Source organism: Geospiza fortis, unplaced genomic scaffold, assembly GCF_000277835.1.
Source record: "Geospiza fortis unplaced genomic scaffold, GeoFor_1.0 scaffold275, whole genome shotgun sequence".
Classification (NCBI taxonomy): Eukaryota; Metazoa; Chordata; class Aves; order Passeriformes; family Thraupidae; genus Geospiza; species Geospiza fortis.
Genome location: NW_005054341.1, coordinates 4,230,018 through 4,248,445, shown reverse-complemented (window position 1 = coordinate 4,248,445; position 18,428 = coordinate 4,230,018). Strand labels below are relative to the sequence as shown.

Sequence of the window (18,428 nt, the reverse complement as noted above, 5' to 3'; positions counted from 1 at the left end):
AGAATAAAAGAACATCTCCTTACAATCATATGGACCCAGATAAACCTGAAAAATGGGTGTCCATTCACCATATACAGACACTCATTATGGTTATTCTGCAGTTATATTTACTTTTTGTGAAAGTTCTTTTTGCTTAACCTTTCTGGGCAGATTTATTTCAGCATGACTTCTCAGGTTTTTGTTAGGCTTTTTTTTTTTTTTTTTTTTTTTCTTGCAACATTAAGAACATTCTTATTTATTTGCTTTAATTGTTTCAGAGCTAAATTATGCAGCTTGTTTTTCTATCCTGGCTCTCCTAGCTCCTGTCTAATTCCATTCAAATCCTTGTTGAGTAAGTGGGAACCAAACACCTCTGCATTGCAGGATGTCAAGGGTGGCCAGAACTGGTTTGCATCCAGACATTCCCACTAAAATGAAATACTGACCCTCAGAGGGGTTTCAGAACCACATGATTTTCTAGATCTGCTGAGCCTGTCAGGAAAAAGTGATTTCATCCTAGCACAAACCTGCAGATTATAGTGAAAAGCTCCTGCTCCCTGCTTTGGGGGGTTTATAAAACACTGAATTAGATATAATTAATGCTTTCCACCTGGGAATAGTTTTTCCTTTGATAAGACCCAAGCTTGTAAATTCCCATAAATACATCAACAAGCATAAGTTTAATTACCCAAGAACTAAACCTGGAGGTGAGTGGGCTGCTGAGTGAACTGCTACAATTTTATAATTCATTATTTTATTTTCCATCTTGAAGCTCATAGATTAAACACTTCCTTATTTTTCCTGTCAGAGTATCTTTTAATGTTTATTGAGTTCTCATTCATTTAAATACTTATCTTGACCTTTATGTCTTATCTTAATTGCCTTGACCTTTATTGCCTGCTCCTTTGTTATGATTTAAATGAACTGAAATTCAGTGGGAGAGGATTTTTATTCCCCACATTTCTGTAGTCCCCACATGGTGTGTGCTCAAATTCTTCCTGCCAGCTCCATGAGGCAAAATCCCAGAACAAAGCCCTTGCAGATTAGAAATATGGCTCTCTACTTTTTGCTAGATGGGGAAATGATTTATATCAATGATTTAATTGGTTTGAAATCTTAAGTCATCTCTTGCCAAGCTTTTAAAATGTCTACTTCTATTGCAGGGGCCATAAAGATAAAATATTTGTAGTGAAGTGTAATCCACATCATGTGGACAGACTAGTCACAGTTGGGATGAAGCACATCAAATTTTGGCAGCAAACAGGTACTGTACTGAATATTTTATATTTGATTAACATGGGAATTTGTGAACGTTTTTCATACAGGAACATCATATTCCCAGTTTAAGAATTTGCTTTATTCATTAAGCACTTTTCCAGTCACCGAAATATTAAAGGGGTTAAAACCCACCTCTGAGTCAGCAAATGTCACAATATTCCTTCCTCCTTGGAAAGAATTTCCAGTTAATGGTGTTTAAATTCTAATCATAATATTAAGGCATTCTCCTAGGCAATCATCCTTGGCTCCCAGAAAATCAAATTCTGATTGAGGATATTTTTTATTCAGGACTGGATTTTTTGCTCTTCATGACTTTTTAGTTGTGTACACATGACACAAGTACTCAGAACAACTCAAAATTAGACAATTTTAAGAACTTCCTACACTTCATACCATAGTTTAAGCATTCAAGTGGTTCAGGTGCTCTCAGATAAATAATTTTTTTTCTGCTTTTTTTTAGTCTTTAGGTTATTTTTGCAGTGATTACATAGACTTGCATTGCTGTTTGCCAAATTCCATGGTGGGAATGTGCATTAAGCAGCATCTCACTCCAAGAATAGTCTCTTTGCAATGAAAATGGTGTCTTTTTAATTCAGATTTGCTCAATGGAGTGGGGACTTAGTGTGGTGTCAGCTGTGAAGCCCACAGTGCCTTGACACAAGGCCACCTGTACAAATGATATTTTGTTATTTTATGTGTATTTTTGTCTAATTGATTCATGGGCCTTATGGCTGCTTCTGCTTTCTGACCCAAAGCAAGGCTGTGGTGAGCCTTGAGGGTTTGGAGGAACAAACCCTGCCATTTATTCTGCAAACTGCTGCCAAAAGCTCAGGATGCCAGGAGACAGCTAAACCAATCTTCTACTTGTGGTCACCTCTGCAGAGAAGCAGCATGGCAGAAGCTGCTGTGGGCAAAAACCATCCTGCCAAACTGTGACTGTGTTCACAGGGGTCCTTAGGATGAGGGAAGAGACGAGGATCTGACTCCATGTTTCAGAAGGCTTGATTTATTATTTTATGATATATATTATATTAAAACTATACTAAAAGAATAGAAGAAAGGATTTCATCAGAAAGCCAGCTAAGAATAGAAAAAGAAAGAATGACAACAAAGGGTTGTGGCTTGGACAGAGAGTCTGAGCCAGCTGACTGTGATTGGCCATTAATTAGAAACAACCACATGAGACCAATCACAGCTGCACCTGTTGCATTCCACAGCAGCAGATAACCGTTGTTTACATTTTGTTCCTGAGGCCTCTCAGCTTCTCAGGAGGAAAAATCCTAAGGAAAGGATTTTTCAGAAAATATCATGGCTACACCAGACATTACAGCAGTTGGTTTTGCACAATTCCTCACCAAATTCACCTCTTGCTTGGACAGACAATCTGAAAACCTGAGGCTGATCTGCTCCAGAGCTGTCATTGCGGGGTTCACTTTCTTTGTACTTTTCCCTTGTGTGCTGCTTCTGCATTTCCATTATCAGGCAGCCCCAGGAGATCTTGGGGACAACCATTTGTCATGTACAGCCCAAGCAGAACCAGCCTTGTGCTGCTGTTGCAGGTGGAGGCTTCACCTCCAAGCGGGGCACGTTTGGGAGCGCGGGGAAGCTGGAGACCATGATGAGCGTCTCGTATGGGCGTGGGGAGGAGCTGGTGTTCTCTGGGGCTGCCACTGGTGACATCTACATCTGGAAGGAGACCCTGCTGCTGAGGACAGTGAAGGCCCATGATGGACCTGTGTTTGCCATGCATGCACTGGACAAGGTATCTGTCACCTTCACCTTGATTTTTGTGGCACCAATGGATTCTAGAGGTGTTTGCGATTAAACAAAGCCAATAGGAATGAGTTCTGTTATTTGATAGACCTGGATTTGTAAGCACCTTGTTCCTTGTGCTAGTACCTGACCAGCAGCTTTCTGACCTCTGAAAAATTCAGAATTTATTTCTCACTCTGCTCAGGAGTGTGGTTTTCATTTTTGTGTAAACCGCAGGAGAGTAATGGGTAACTCATTCCTTCTTCAACCTGATCCCAAAAACATTTGTGCATTACCCGTTTCCAAAATATGAAACTTGATCTTTTAATAATATTATCATTTAATAATAAAGATAATATTATCTTTTAATAATATTATCCTTGTGTCTTAGTCAGGACTTCAGATATCCAAAGGTTTTGAGTTTTGAGGTAACAATTCCAGATAACGAAATAATTTTCTTTCAGTTGCCTCAATACATCTATAAAAGAAATTATGGCAAAATATTTGCATCACACAAATGAGCTTAGGACAAAGTTTTGCCCCTGGCAATTTGAAGATAATGTTGATGATGGAATATCCCTTTTGAGGTTATGGTTTCAACTGTAGAAGTGAAGGATGAGAAGAATGTTAGCTATTAACATTTTTATATATCAAGGTCAATTAAGATCCCTGTGGCTCAGCCCTTTCTGGCCCTAATTGATTGTTCCCAGCTTTCCTATCAATTTTTCTGTTTGATCTTGGCACTGAACATCCTTTTCACTTAGATTTTTGTTGGTTAGTTATTTATGCTCTTCTGCATTCACTTGGCCCAGATAATCTACCCAGGGAATTAATGAGAGAATTGGTCCCTGATGCATTATTAGAACTTGGGCTGGAGCATCTGTTAAGTCAATTGAATTTGGAATAACTTGAGAAGCTGTTGCTGCCAGCTACTGCCTCTTCTAAGGGTAAATCACATTTTTCCATCCTTTTTTCCCACATTCAGGCAAATGTCCTGGTCCAGCATTCCTGTTTACAGCAGTGTGTGCTCCATATGGTTGCAAATCTTTATAACCCTAGAAAAGCAACTCCACATCTTGCCCGCTTGAATTTTTCCCTCATAGGTGCAGACTCAGTATTTTTAGTTTGACACATGAATAAAAAGCAGGGGAGGCTTTATTGTGCCTTTGGACATGTCCTTTTGAATCTCTCCCATGAGTGCTGACATTTGTGTGTGTTCTCCTCCTGTGGTTGTGCAGGGCTTTGTGACGGGTGGAAAAGATGGAATTGTGGCCCTTTGGGATGATATGTTTGAGAGATGTCTGAAGACATATGCTATCAAAAGAGCAGCACTCTCTGCTAGTTCTAAAGGTATTGGCTTCCAGGGTGTTTCAGTAGGGACTGTGTGCATGGAGGGTGGTAAATGGCAGTAAAAGGGGAGGGACTGGGTGTCACAGCTTACCAGAGGCCAAAGGGAACAGCAACACACTGCTTACTCTGTGCTGGAATGTTCTGGTTTGATCCACAGAAGATGTATTTCTTGTATTCCTTGTCATTTGTAGTTTGTTCTGCTATTCTCTCCTCTATTTCATGGAGTTGAGCTTTGTTTTCATTGATGAAATTATTTTAAGGAGAAATGTCCCCAGCCTTGAGTATGGCAGTTCCAAAGTCCGTCCAGTTTCCTTGGGTGGCCACATTCCCTGTGGTGAGAGCAGGGGTCCTGTGAGGTGGAAAGGCCTGTTAAATACCCCAGGCCTCAGTGTGGAAGTCTGGAAAGGGATATTCATATGTAATCACAGAATTACTCTGAGGTGCTGGAACTCCTGAGCCCCTCAGTCCCTGTCCCTGTTCAAGCAGTGAAATATCAGTCATTGCATTCCCACAGTACACACAAAATCCCCTCCCTGCATTAGTAAGGAATCCATGGATTATCTGGCAGTTTGATCAGGCGCTTTTATCTCATGTTCATGATTTTGAACAGATTCAAATTATATATAAACTGCAAGGGATATGAAAATTTAAAAAAAAATTAAAATCTGGCATTCTTCAGGTTTGCTTTTAGAAGACAACCCCTCCATCCGAGCCATCAGCCTGGGACATGGGCACATCCTGGTAGGAACTAAAAATGGAGAAATACTTGAAATCGATAAAAGTGGGCCTATGACTCTGCTTGTTCAGGTACTGTATGGATCTGCCGTAGCAAACGATTTCCTGTATTTTACAAAAATGCTGGTTCTTTGGTATTCTTTTTTCAGTAAATTTTGGTCACATTAAGTAATCCTTCAAATTTGTCTTGCCTGCATGACTGCATATCCAAGATGTGTGAGGCTGTGTTTTATAAAACATTGAACTCATTCACTAATGCAGATTGAGAGCAGTAAGAAATTATTTAACCTTGATATGCAGTGCCAGCAAACTGTATGCAAGCTGAAGGAAAGCTGGAAAAAAGCAGGAAGAGTGATTAACAGCTTGGAAAACTGAGAATCTGAGGCAAGATTAAAACAAAATATTATGTGTATTTTGGGCAAACAAGGATCTAAAAAAGGACATTAGGATTAGCCAATATTAGGATTTCAGGATAAAGTCCTGTTTGGGGTGTAACTGCTCCCTATTATTCTCAAGTTTGGAAAGGAGAATATTGGAAGAGGAGGAATTACAGCCAGTAATAGTGGAGGGGAGCATGGAAGAGTGTTTTAGACATTTGTTGGGGGGACAGAGCAAATGTTCAGGTCTTTGGAATGCAGAAAGCTTTGGAGAGAGGAGATGGTGAAGGCTTTATGTGGAAACCCAGGGCACCAGGAATACTTCTCTGTCTGCTCTGGGGTGCCCTGACTCCCAGGGGAGTACTGACTTTGAGCCTCACTCATGGAGAAAGTTTCCTAGACTCCAGAATAGACCAGAATCCACAGAAGTGTGAAATAGATTATAGAGAGCAGTGTAGATGTATCACTTGGTGAGAAATGTAGGTTTTGGGATTTTTAGTATGTTATGGATGGAAGCAAGATGGAGGGCACAGGGTGTCATCCTGGGTTTCTTCTTCATGCTGCTTCATCCTTCTTCTTCTTCATGGGTTGGGTGGCATTTTGTAATTGGGCAGAAAAGTCCCCATTGCAGCTCTTTGGGATCAGTTATTGGGTTAAAAGGGAAAATAATCCAGGGGTCAGTTCTTAATTGGACAGTTCGGTCTTAAAAGGCCTTGTAACAAGAGATTGTTGGCCATTTTGTGCCTTCTAATGAAAAGCTGCCCAACTCACAGCAGTGAGACTGTTTACTGATAAGAAATAATAAACACCTGAATCTGAACATGAAACACCATCTTAAGTGCCTTCAATTCAAACGCAGAGAAACCAACAACCGGTACCCCCAACAGCTTTTCTGCCTGGGACTTGCAAAACGAGACAAGGCGAGGTTAGACCCTATTGCACAGCCCCACAGGCATTATTTCCTCTTGTGTGGAATGCTTTCCTGCAGGGCCACATGGAAGGAGAAGTGTGGGGCCTGGCAGCTCATCCTCTCCTGCCCGTGTGCGCCACGGTGAGCGACGACAAAACGCTGCGAATCTGGGAGCTCTCAGCACAGCACCGCATGCTGGCAGTCAGGAAACTCAAAAAAGGTAACTCTGCCTTGGCCTGGGCATCCATGGATCCCCTGCTCCTGGAGCAGCTCCCTCTCTGCCTCTGGGGCACTTAATTAATTGAGTAGGCAAAGGACACGGTCGTTAAGAAATTGGGAGCACAGGAAATAAATTGGCTTTGGCATGTGTCAAGTCAGTGCAAAGGGAAGGAAGAAAAAGGACTGTAATCTATTGTAATGAATAATAATAAAATGAACTTCAGTCTCTTTTCCCCCAGTTTCAAGGGGAATGAGTTGACCTCAGAATCACTTTCCTGCCTAGGAATGATTAAGGCCAGTACATTACTGACATAAAAGAATTTCCTTATAAAGACAAAAGTACAATTTCCTGCATGTTGAGTGCCGTCTTCTTTTGCTGTCAATATGAGCTTTACCCGTTAAACCAACTTCTCTAAAATTAACACTTTTCCTGCTCTCCCCTCTGTATAAAATTAGGTAAGCTATGTTGAAATGCTGCCTTCTCAAAATCACTCTTATTTTATGAATTCATTGATATCCCTCAGGAAATTTTAAATTGTTCATTTTCAGTGACAAATCTGGAGCACAGGAACCCTTAACCGGCTGGGGGAAAACAGAGTTAAATTAAGTTTTGGAGAGGTGAACTTGGAAATGGATGAGGATAGCTGTAGGAGAGTATGATCAGGAATAATGCTGAGGCAGAGATACACTGCCCTTAATAAATCTTTGAATTTTTCATCCGGATTTCTTTTCTGTATGTGTTTTGGGTGGGGGTTTTTTGTTTTATTTCTGACATTGGTGTGTTTAGAATGTGGCTGGAGGGTGGTATTTGCACATAAACCTGTTTCAAAAGGGATTAAAGCATCGTTGTCAGCCCTGTAACGAAGCATCCATCACACCCCTCTGTAACGTGTCTTTTTCAAGAGATAACAAATCCATTTTAAAACGACATACTTGATGTAGAAACCTTTCAGTTGCAGTTCTTTGTTGATTTTCTCAGCCCCGGCTTTTCTGACAGGCTCATTTCCATGTGCCTCCTCAGGCGGGCGCTGCTGTGCCTTTTCTCCGGACGGGAAAGCCCTGGCGGTCGGGCTGAACGACGGCAGCTTCCTGGTGGTGAACGCCGACACTGTGGAGGACATGGTCTCCTTCCACCACAGGAAGGAGATGATCTCGGATATAAAGTTTTCACGAGGTACAACCACATGATAAGGTGGAAGAGGAGTGTTTATCTTGCAGTTTGTTTCTCTTGTCTAGGCGAGGTTGAATGTCTCAAAGGAAGACTGGCTTTGTGTGTGCTCCATGCATTAAATTCTCCACAATTCCATGTGGCTGCACTAGAACAGGCCCACCCTGCCTGGTGAATTCACTGCAGTGGTGAAAACCACACCAGTATCAGTTAAATTTACCCTTTAATAACCTCAGTGTCTCCTTGCAGAATCAGGGAAGTACCTGGCCGTGGCTTCCCACGATAACTTTGTGGATATTTACAACGTCCTTACCAGCAAGAGGGTTGGCATTTGCAAAGGTGCCTCCAGCTACATCACCCACATCGACTGGGACTCCAGAGGTAAAGTGTTGGCCAGGGATACAGACTGGAAGTGCCCATAAAATGGAATAGCAGGAAACTGTTCCCCTCCAGTTATTGAGATCAACCACTGATGCAAATGCTTTTTCCCCAGGGAGCACTGCACGGATCCAGTGCAATTACATTTGTTGGTATCCAATTTCCTTTCCTTGCTGAGCTCTGCATGGCAATCCCTGCAAGAAGCTAGACCCTGATGGTCCCAATTAATTAAGTCCAACAGGATCCATAATGAGCTCATGCCAGTGAGCCTTCCCAGAGCAACTGTGATCTGTGTGGGACCCCCTGTGTGCCTGAGCTCTGTCCCTGCTCTTGGCCAGCCCCAAAACGTGGTGTGAGCCAGTGGCAGCACCCACAGCATCTCCATGGGCACAGCAAACTTCCCATCCCAGGACAGCTCAGAGAGGAGCTGCCTCTGCCACTGGGGCAGTGCAGAAGGGATGGGAGCTGGCAAAGGTTCCGCTTTTGGCAAAGCTGCCTTGTAAAATTATTAGGAAAATTAATAGCACATGCATTCATTTTTGACTTCCATTAGTGTGATGGTGAAATACAAGCAAAATGTTCCCTATCAGTAAAAACTGATTTGCTGTGCAACAGCAACTTCTTAAGGATATTGGATGGTATTTTGAATATTACTTCTGCATTGAATCAGAGTATAGGACCCTTACAAGAGTGATTTCAAGCATCTGTGTTACTTTGGCTATGAATAACTCTCTAGAGGATAATTTTTTAATTTACCCCCAGAAATCCCTTCACTCAATCAAAAGAAAGTTCTTAGTAGTCATAATAATTATTAAGATTCGTAACAAACTCTCCTTTTGTATGCAGGAAAGTTATTGCAAGTCAATTCTGGTGCCAAAGAACAACTGTTTTTTGAAGCACCGAGGGGGAAAAGACATATTATAAGAATTGCTGAGGTATGAATTGTGGGCTGGATTATTTTTACTGCAAAAATTAATTTAAAGAATTGTCTTCAAATGGAGTTTTTTTTTTTCCTTTTATAATGCTATATTTACAATGGTTAGAATTAGAATTACTTAGTAATTCCACAGTGTCTTTCCTAGCATTTGTAAATGGCAGAATGTGCAGGTTTCTGCTTGTATCTCTAAATTTATTCTTGTTTATTTATTAGCAGCCATTTGCCATAATCCCATTCTCAAAGCCACCTGGTTTTGCACATGGGCTATAAACCACCTTCAAACAGCAGGACCTGGCTTTTCATCAAGCTGATTATTTGTGACATGTGATTTTACATGACTACAAAATTACCAGTGTTTAGCACCTCAGAAAATCTTCAGGGAGATTTGTATCCAAATCATGCTCTGCCTTGGAAAAGTGGGAATGTTTAAAGTGTTAAGCCTGTTGATGAAGATACATCAAAATTAAATTGTATTAACAAGCTGGAACAGCACAGTTTCTTAAGAACTAAAAGTATTAAAATAAGAAGTGTCAAACATAGAAAACGATACACATGAAATTAGTGTGTATTTGGTATGTTTAAAGTAAGCAGCCTTCTTTGGGGGAATTTTGCTGCAGATAGAGAAGATTGAATGGGACACCTGGACATGTGTGCTGGGTCCCACCTGTGAGGGCATCTGGCCCATGCACAGCGACGTCACCGTTGTCAACGCGGCCAGTCTCACAAAGGACAGGACCCTCCTGGCCACAGGAGATGATTTTGGGTTTGTGAAGCTCTTTTCCTACCCAGTGAAGGTAAGAAGTGTGCGGATTGCAGTGATGGGAGAGGAAAGGAAGGAAGGATTGCTGGGTGCCAGGCTGCCAGTGGGGGTGTTCTGTGCTGCAGGGCCAGCATGCCAGGTTCAAGAAGTACGTGGGGCACAGTGCCCAGGTGACCAACGTGCAGTGGCTGCACAACGACTCCGTGCTCCTCACCGTGGGCGGCGCCGACACCGCCCTCATGATCTGGACCAGGGAGTTCCTGGGCATCCAGGAGAGCAAGCTGGTGGACAGTGAAGAGTCAGACACAGATGCAGAGGAAGATGGAGGTACAGAGGATTTAATTCTTCCTTGCCTCAATCAGAGATTGACACAGGCATTTAACTGGCTAAATTTCAGTGTGAGGAGAGTTTGGTAGGATTTGTTTCCTTCCTTTCGTTGTTGCAGATCTTCTTGTTCTCTCCTGTCCCACTGTGAAACAAGGGTAGCTTGTTTTATTCTATGTTTTGTTTTTCTAAGGTTATGACAGTGATGTTGCAAGAGAAAAAGCAATTGACTACACCACTAAGATCTATGCAGTGAGCATCCGAGAAATGGAAGGCACAAAACCCCATCAGCAGCTGAAGGAGGTTTCAGTGGAAGAGAGGTATGTCCCACAAAGGCTTTTGCTTCCATGTGTGCCCTTTTGCACATCTCTTTTCATTCAACTAAAATTAGTCCTTAGAAACAAGACAAGAATTTTAAAATTCAGCAGATGACATTTAAAATGGTGTTCACACAGTACAACATGTTAATGTGATGGAGGAAAATACATGTATATGACACATCTCTGAGTGTTGTTCTCTTTTGCTGTTCACATGAGCATTGATATTCTCTCCTAACCAGTGTGTGTCTGCAGCAGAGAACTTGTGGTAATGGTTAGCTTGTAAATATTTTGTGGTTAAGGCTTTGGGTGGTGCTTTTATTAAAAGATTTTCAGTCACTTGTAATTGTGGTGGGTTGTCACTGTTAAAGCTGGAATTTCCCATGGAACACACTGGCCTTAGGCTGAAATACTTAAAAAAAAATTAACTGGAAGGGGAGCAGTGTTGGAGAGGAGAGCAAAGAAAAGAGGTAAGAGCTAAGAACAGAGGGTGAGTCCAGTGAAACACAGACCTAAAGGAGGGGCTGGTAAAATCTGATGGGACAGAACAGGAGCATCAATAACCAGTAAATAATTCCCCCTCAAAATCTGGAGCAGTAAATCCCTACCTGGGAATCCGGCTGGTGACTCGGCTGGGAGTCCATTTTGTCTCTTTTGATAGAAAATTTTCTTTAAAATTATCATTCTTTTATCAGGAGTTTGCCTGCTCTTGTCCCCCTCTGGGCACTGACACCAAGGACTGCTGTGGGTTAACCCACAGAAAGAATTTCAGCTTAGTTCTGTTTTTGCAAGAGACAAAATGGAGTTAGTAATACTTCCTAATCTCATGTAGGCCTTGGAAAAATAAGTTTCTGTCTTTAAATCTCTCAAAGAATGCAGTGCTGGACATCTTAAACAGAAAGTAATTAATCATTTTTGCTCTAAATGTGCAAAACAGGAGAATTGGATGTGAAATGTGGGATATGAACAATAAGAAGAAAAATGTTGTTGCACCCTTTTTTGCATCACAATGTTTTGACAATACCATGCAGGAAGAGGATCTTTACATCTTCACAATGAAATGTTGGACCATAACCTTCTCTTTTTCCATTTCTTTTAAGAATATCTCTTTTCCTCAAATAAAGAATTTGTTCCTCCATCTTTCTACAATAAGGCATAGTGCATCATCTGGTAAACATCAATGTTTGCAAATTGTGTTAAAAAAAGGAAAATTATTATTTTATTTTGGGTGAATTGCTAAATTGTTACAGTAATACTAAGTGGCATTGGTACAGATGTTCTGCACCAGAAACACTTGTACTGTCCAGCTGTTTTATTCTGCTGTGATGATGCTGTGTTATCAACAGTTTTGTACTTTGTTTTAATCTAGGTTAAAAATAAACCCTTGTCACTGTCCTTCCCATCTTTTCTGCTGGAGAGTCACAGCTCTTGTACACGTTTTTATCTCCTTTTTAAATTACAGATGCTTCAGTACAATCACACCTTTGGTATTTGGAATTTGCTGTTTTGATCAATCTGACAACAAATCTCATAATTTCCATATGTCACTTGTTTAGCAAAGATCAATTCCCTTCCCTGTCTTCTAGGGATTAATATAAATAGTGAGAATTTATAGTGAAATAATCAGAAGTGGCAACTTTATGGCCAAATGTCATCCAGACTGCTTTCTGAGGGTGTAGTGGTTGTTTAAAGCCTTAAGCTGTGAAGGGTGCTGGGGTGTGGGTGCAGTGAGACAGGATTCACGTGTTGGCCACTGCAGGGCTGCAATTCCTGCTCTCAGGGGACAGTAAGGGCACAATTCCTGCAGAACCTTGGCTCCCCCAGTTGGGAGTGCCTCAGGCTAAAGCTGACTTCTCTCAGAACATGTATGAGATATGAGGGAAGCTTTGTAGCTGTGTCCAGTTCCATCTTTTCTGAGAACACAAGAGAATGCAGCAGCTGGAAAAGGGTTTGTCTGCCCATGACAAACTTCTGAAATCCCTGGCCTGACTTCTCTTTGCACCTCCAAGGGTCTGAAGTGAGAGTTGGTCAATCCAGGTGAAATGGAAAGTCTGCAAGTACTCAGCTGTCTGTGTTGAGGGAAATCCTAAATGTTCAGGGAAATCTAAGGCCAATTCAGCCAGCCTTGAGGCTGGGGAGCCTTGAAATCTCTGTGCACAGGGCTGAGTGAAGAGGCAGCAAGGAGTATTGGAGGCAGCTCCCAAAGCTTTAGATTTTCTGCCAAAGGCACAGCTGGAGGAGCTCTCCCAGCCCCTCCAGGTTTGAAGAAGGGAACCCAGAGGATGTGTTCCATTCTCTTTCAGGCAGGGATGTGGGGAAACCTGCTAGGCTTTTGAGGAGGAGGTTTTTCTGGGGGAAATATTCCAGATCATTCCATTTTTGATTGTGCTATGTGTCTGTCCCAGTGATTGTGCACTTAATGGCTTTTGTGCCCTGAATATTCTGGCATTGGTGACTTACTGTCACTCACTGTCCATGTGTTCAAAACTATGGGACAAGCTGGGAGGCTGCTTAGAACAGAAGCTGTGAGTAAATCCCAAGGCCTGGAAAACTGCTGGCCCACTTCACTGCAACATCTAGTGAGGGTCTTGGAGTGTCCCCCTTGCTGTATTTTCATTGTGGCTTTGAGAAAGGAAAAATTATGAAGATGTAGTGAGGAAAAACTCATAATTAAGCAATTTAAATTAAGGAAAGGGGGGAAAAAAGAGAAAAGGTGAGTTTCTGGTTTAAGCATGGAGTAGGAATAGCTGGGGCTGTTTCTGTGAGCTGCTCCTTGGGGGCAGTGACTTGGAGCTCACTGGGGTTTTTCCTTTTAACACTCATATTCAGAGGGCAATCTGTTGCTGAAGTTAGTTTCCAGCTTATGAAATCAAACACGTTCCAAAGGTGCTGTGTGGCACCAACGAGACACATCCATCTGTTTAATCCTTCTGTTTGCTGGAATAAACTTGCAGGGGACTCTGTGCTTCTCTGATAGAAAGTGGTGAATCTGAAAACCTCCAGGTACATCATTTCTCTAGAAATAACAATTCATTGTTCAGTTCAGGAGGAATTTGCTCTCAGGAACTGTGCTGGGACTCCTGAGAAGATTGCAAGTGTGAGGTTGGGAGCTGAACTTACAGTGATTAGTACAAACTTAGGAATAATAATAACATTTTCCCTTAGAAAAGAAAATGAGAGCCCTTTATGAAATTTATTTTTCCTAACTCAAATGTAATTAAAATAATCATGATTCTGCAAATATCTTGGAGGAGTGTAGAAGTTACATGGTAGATTTTAATTGCAGGATTTGAATCAAGTCATGACCTGGTATTTTTGAGGGGATCCAACATTTCCTGTCTCCATCAGCAGCTACAGCTTTAGGATGGCAAAATTGCTGAGGCACAGTTTTAAAATGTCTTGCAGTTGCATTGGTGCGTTTGGTTAAGATCATTAATTGGTTATTGTTTCTCTCTCCTCTCCCCGACCCTGTTGTTTTCTTCTTCCCCCTTTCCATGTGTTCCCTCCTGTCCTCCCCACCCCCTTGTATCCCTGTGTGTCCCTGTGGCTGGCACCCCCTGCCATGCCCGGGGTCAGGAGTGGGGTGCCCTGCAGAGGGGCAGCAGGAGCCGCCGCTCCTCGGGACCCCCTGGCCACTGCTGGGACTGTCCCAGACAATCCAGGACAATTGTAAGCTCTGCTGTGTGCCACAGAAGAATTGTGCTGTTTCACAAAAGGGCTGGGACCATTTAAACCAAGAATTGATACCATGAGAAGTAACACGAGCTTGCTGATGACTGCGTTTGTGTTACTAATCTCAAAGGCAAAGGCCTGTTTGCATTTGGCCTCCTACTAACCCCTAACACACCCCCTGCATCTGCAGCTCTCCTTTAGCTCAGTTTGCATGACTCCACATGTACCTGGTGGTGGGAACTCCTCCAAAGCAGGTGGAATGTGTAGAAAACAAGAAGCAGCATTAGCATGTTTGTCTGGTTTTCCGTTTTCTCGGCATCCTGGCTTGTCTCACTCCCCATGAATTACCCACCTCAGAGCCTGTCTCTGTTGTGGTGTTTGTCTCATGTGTAATCATATGTCCTGATAAAGGTGAAAAGTTAAAGAAGTTGAATTTTCTCTCTTCAAATGTTACTCTTTCAATTATTGATTTCTTTAAAACAACATGAGCTAACTTATATAAGCTTCCCAAACAGCCTCCACAAGCCTTTGCACCACAAAGTGAATTATTCAATATATGGTTACAGCCTTGGTTCCTGCACCTTTACACACACACCATCTGTGGGTGCAGTGCAACAGCTCTGAGTGTGAATGTGTGTTGTATTTATGTGAAGGTGGGGACTATTCAATATGTGTCTGAAAAAACACATCCTTGGGGTGGAGAAAATAACTTTGGGCTTATTCCAGCAGAAAGCCCCTGTCTGAGAACGAGGAGCATCATTTGGAATATTCACTTTTACCTTCTCAACAGCATTATGTCAAGTTAATGCACCCTGAATGCATTTGACAGCCTGCTGGTTTCATCCCAGTTGTCCCCGAGGCTTGTACACTTTGTGCCTGGTATTTGTCAGTCCCTGCCAAGCAGCTGAACTCAGAGTCAATCTCACTGCTCCCACAGGTCAGCACAGAGCTGGCTCTAAGGTCTGCTCCATTTGTGTGACACCTGGGGGAGTGGAACTGAGGGATGCCGGCGTTGCCACACGTTCCCAGCACCTCTCCCTCTGAGCCTGAGTGCTCCCTGCACTGGGGGTGATGTGAAATACTCAGCTTTTCTCAGGGCTGTGTGCAGGAGGCACTCCAGGGCTGATGGAAAAGCCATGTCTCTCATGTTCTGTCATGCAGAGGGAGGATCTGCTGAGTATGATTGGTTCATTGTTTGTATTTACGCAACACAGCTTCAAAACATGCAGGGAATAACAAAACAAATGGAAAAGACTCTGTCCCTTCAGTGTGTGAGGGGCAGCAGGGCCGGTCTGTGGCACAGGAGCTGTTCCCAAGGTGCTCAGAACAAAGTCCCTCAGGTTTAATCCCAGTGATTGCCCTCCTTACTGATTGCTGTAGTGCTCATTTCCCTGGGCACTGAGCTGGAGTGACCTGGGACTGCAGTGACCAGCTGCCCTGACAGGCTGTGACAGCAGCTGGCCCCACCATATGTCCTGCAGTACTTTGTGATTTTTTTGAGTTTTTGAATTTATTTATTTTTTATTTTAAGAGTGCATCAGCATACATGTGAAGTTATAAATACTGTAACCATGTAAGGTTTTTTCAGTCCTTTAAAAACACAATTTACCACTGATGTTTCTCTCTAGTTCTGTTTGAGCTTTGCTTTGATCTGCTGTATTTGAGAGCAGGGTATTTTCATATTGAATCCTGTTCTTTTTGTTGTCTTATGATAGCTACAAAGTGTTAAGAAAAAGTAACAGCTGGAAAAGTTGTATGTAAAACTCCTATGTATGTTGGGATGGGAAAATCCAAGGGTTTAGAATTTACAAAATCTTTTAATCCCTTCTCTGGGAAGGGATTAAAAAAAGCTTGAGGAGTTTTGCAGCAGTCTGGGGGCACTTGGGAGTCCCCTCCTGTTGCTGGTGAAGGGCACAGTTAAAAGCTGCTTTTGCATTTTTTCTGAAATGAACAGTGTATTTTCGAAACCTTGGATTTTTGTTCTGTTGCCCAATCCAACCCTTACCACCCTTTCCTCTCCTTGAACCTTGCTTCTCTTCTCAGGAGCAGTCCTGCTCGTGTTTGTGTAGATCCAAGTGTGTTCCCTCTCCAGTTTGCAGCCATGTGAATCCATGTCTGTCTCCCTTTTGGGCCTGAAGCTTTTCCCCACCCACTGCTGCTGGCTCAGCCTGTCACCTTCTTGGTGCAGGACACTCGTGTCTGTCTGTCCCTGCCCCAGACCTTGTTGGTCCCTTTCACATGAAGCTGTTTCTGGAGTTCCCATGCTGTTCCTGTTGGCCTTGGAGCAGAATGTTTGGTTTCTCCCCAGTTTATCCCTGCTGCAGTCAGCATCTCCAACCAGACAGCAATTCTGGCCTGTGACCTGGAAACAGGAGCTGGTTATATCCCCCTCCCATAGAATTTATCATTACAGTTTTTGATCTGCCTTTTCTTTTGACCTTTTTTTTCCATCTAAACCAATCTACAGATCTTTTTTCCCTTCAGTTTGGCCCTGCTCTCCAAATCCACATCTCTTTCTTCCCTCAAGGTGCCCCACTCTTCCAAAACCCCATTCCTTCTTCCCCCCAGCCCAGCTCTTGTTGTGTCCATCTGCTGTTCATCCCACCCCTGGTTTGGGCTTCTCTCCCCCCGTGGCTGGAGGGAATGTTCACTGACATCTTTCACATTTCTGCATGAAGGTGGTGCTGAGGTTTTGTCAGTTTGGATCTGGACCTCTATCCCTGACTGACAGCTGTGTGTCCTCATGTGAGAACATCCTCGAGATTGCCACGAGTAACAGAAACCTTCTCTGCTGTGTTCACAGTGCCCAAAGAACCGAAACCCTCTCATACCTGACCGTGTCCTCTCTTTCCTGGAGCTCCTCTGTGCCATAACATGATCTAAGCACGTTTGTTTTAAATTGCTGCAAAGGAACAATTAATGCTTGTGTTATGTTTTAACTTGCTTTCCTTTGGAGGCAGGGAATTGTCAAGTAAGTACTGCTGGGAGCCCAGCTGAGGCCTGGGTTGCTGGAATGTGCCATGCAGGTTGCACAGGTCCAGCAGGGCAAAGGGCTGTCATTTGCTACAGTGCAGATTTCTTGTCTTGGCAGTGTCATCTTCTGTGTCAAAACAAACTAGATGTAGTCACAGGCTTGTTAAAAGTGAAATTATTTCTTACAATGTTTCCAGTGTGCTGCTTTCCATGTGTTTTATTAAGATGGTGCAGAGGCAGTGAATGCACACGTGTGTGTATATATACATGGCTGTGTATATATGAACGCACACAACGTCTGTGTTTGTGTGTGCTGTGAGTAGGTATCTATAAAAGTATCTCTCTGTGTGTCTCCAAGTTAAGCCTCGTGCTTATAATCTGGTGACCCTCAAGCATGTCACAGTGGTAGTGTTCTCTTGCTTTCATGAAGTATTTTGGCTTGCTTTTGTCATAAACTTTGATATTCCTAGGTAAAAAAATGTAGAAATGATCCAGTTTGAAATAACACTAAAACAGAAAAATGCATGCAAGAAAACAATTCTTTTCCTAAGTGCCAGTTCAGAGGCCCTCATAAATCTGGGCTGAAATGAAATGATGAATTTATTTTGCAAGACAGTTAAATTTTGTAATAACTTCCTCTGCCCCTTCCCTGCTGGTCACAGCACCACTGCTCAGTCCTGCTCCACCCAGGGGACTTGAGTGGCCACTCTCTGAGGAAATAAAGGTACTTGTTCCTTGAGGACAAGGCAGGACAGGCTGTCCTGGCAGTGACTTGGCCTCCTCACAGCCATTGTGGGCTAAATTGCAGCTGAGCTGGGATAGAGAACAATCATCCATTGTGTGCACTCTCAGCACTGCCTAGGAAACTGTCAGCTTCCTACCAGTTCTCCCTGCCAGGCTCCTGAAAATAAACCAACCATGGAACCCCCTTGTGCTCTGGTGCAAAGTGTGCAGGAAGCTGTGATGTAGCTTCCCTTTCCCCCCCATCGTGCAGGACCTTTAGCTCTGAGGCTGCCCAGGGATGCCAGGTGTGATGTTTGTGGCTCTGCACTCTCTGGTTTCTGTTTTAGTTTTGCTGGCATGCTTGGATAGCAGTGCTGTGCCCCAGGAATGGCTGCTGGCTCTGCAAGTGCTTGTGCATGAGTCTCGTGCTCACAAGTGACTCCTAAACTCTATTTAAGTTTCTTGCTTGGCTTTATTTGCTGCTTCCAAGGGGATCAAGGTAACTCTTTCACTCTCTTCTTGTCATGGGGTGACGTGCTCATTGCTTGTTGGTCCTTGCTGTGCTTGAGACGTGGC

At 43.0% G+C, this 18,428-nt stretch overlaps 1 protein-coding gene across 1 annotated transcript in view; it reads left to right on the top strand.

Annotated features, from left to right (window-relative positions):
- Nucleotides 1-18,428, top strand: part of EML6 (EMAP like 6) — an 89,237-nt gene that overhangs the window by 56,129 nt on the left and 14,680 nt on the right. Inside the window, exons 17-27 of the mRNA XM_031058291.1 lie at nucleotides 1,143-1,243; nucleotides 2,817-3,019; nucleotides 4,248-4,359; nucleotides 5,039-5,166; nucleotides 6,460-6,601; nucleotides 7,622-7,774; nucleotides 8,018-8,149; nucleotides 8,993-9,081; nucleotides 9,701-9,877; nucleotides 9,969-10,170; nucleotides 10,361-10,487. Of these exons, the coding sequence (XP_030914151.1) occupies nucleotides 1,143-1,243; nucleotides 2,817-3,019; nucleotides 4,248-4,359; nucleotides 5,039-5,166; nucleotides 6,460-6,601; nucleotides 7,622-7,774; nucleotides 8,018-8,149; nucleotides 8,993-9,081; nucleotides 9,701-9,877; nucleotides 9,969-10,170; nucleotides 10,361-10,487 (1,566 nt within the window). The remainder of the gene's footprint in view (nucleotides 1-1,142; nucleotides 1,244-2,816; nucleotides 3,020-4,247; nucleotides 4,360-5,038; nucleotides 5,167-6,459; nucleotides 6,602-7,621; nucleotides 7,775-8,017; nucleotides 8,150-8,992; nucleotides 9,082-9,700; nucleotides 9,878-9,968; nucleotides 10,171-10,360; nucleotides 10,488-18,428) is intronic.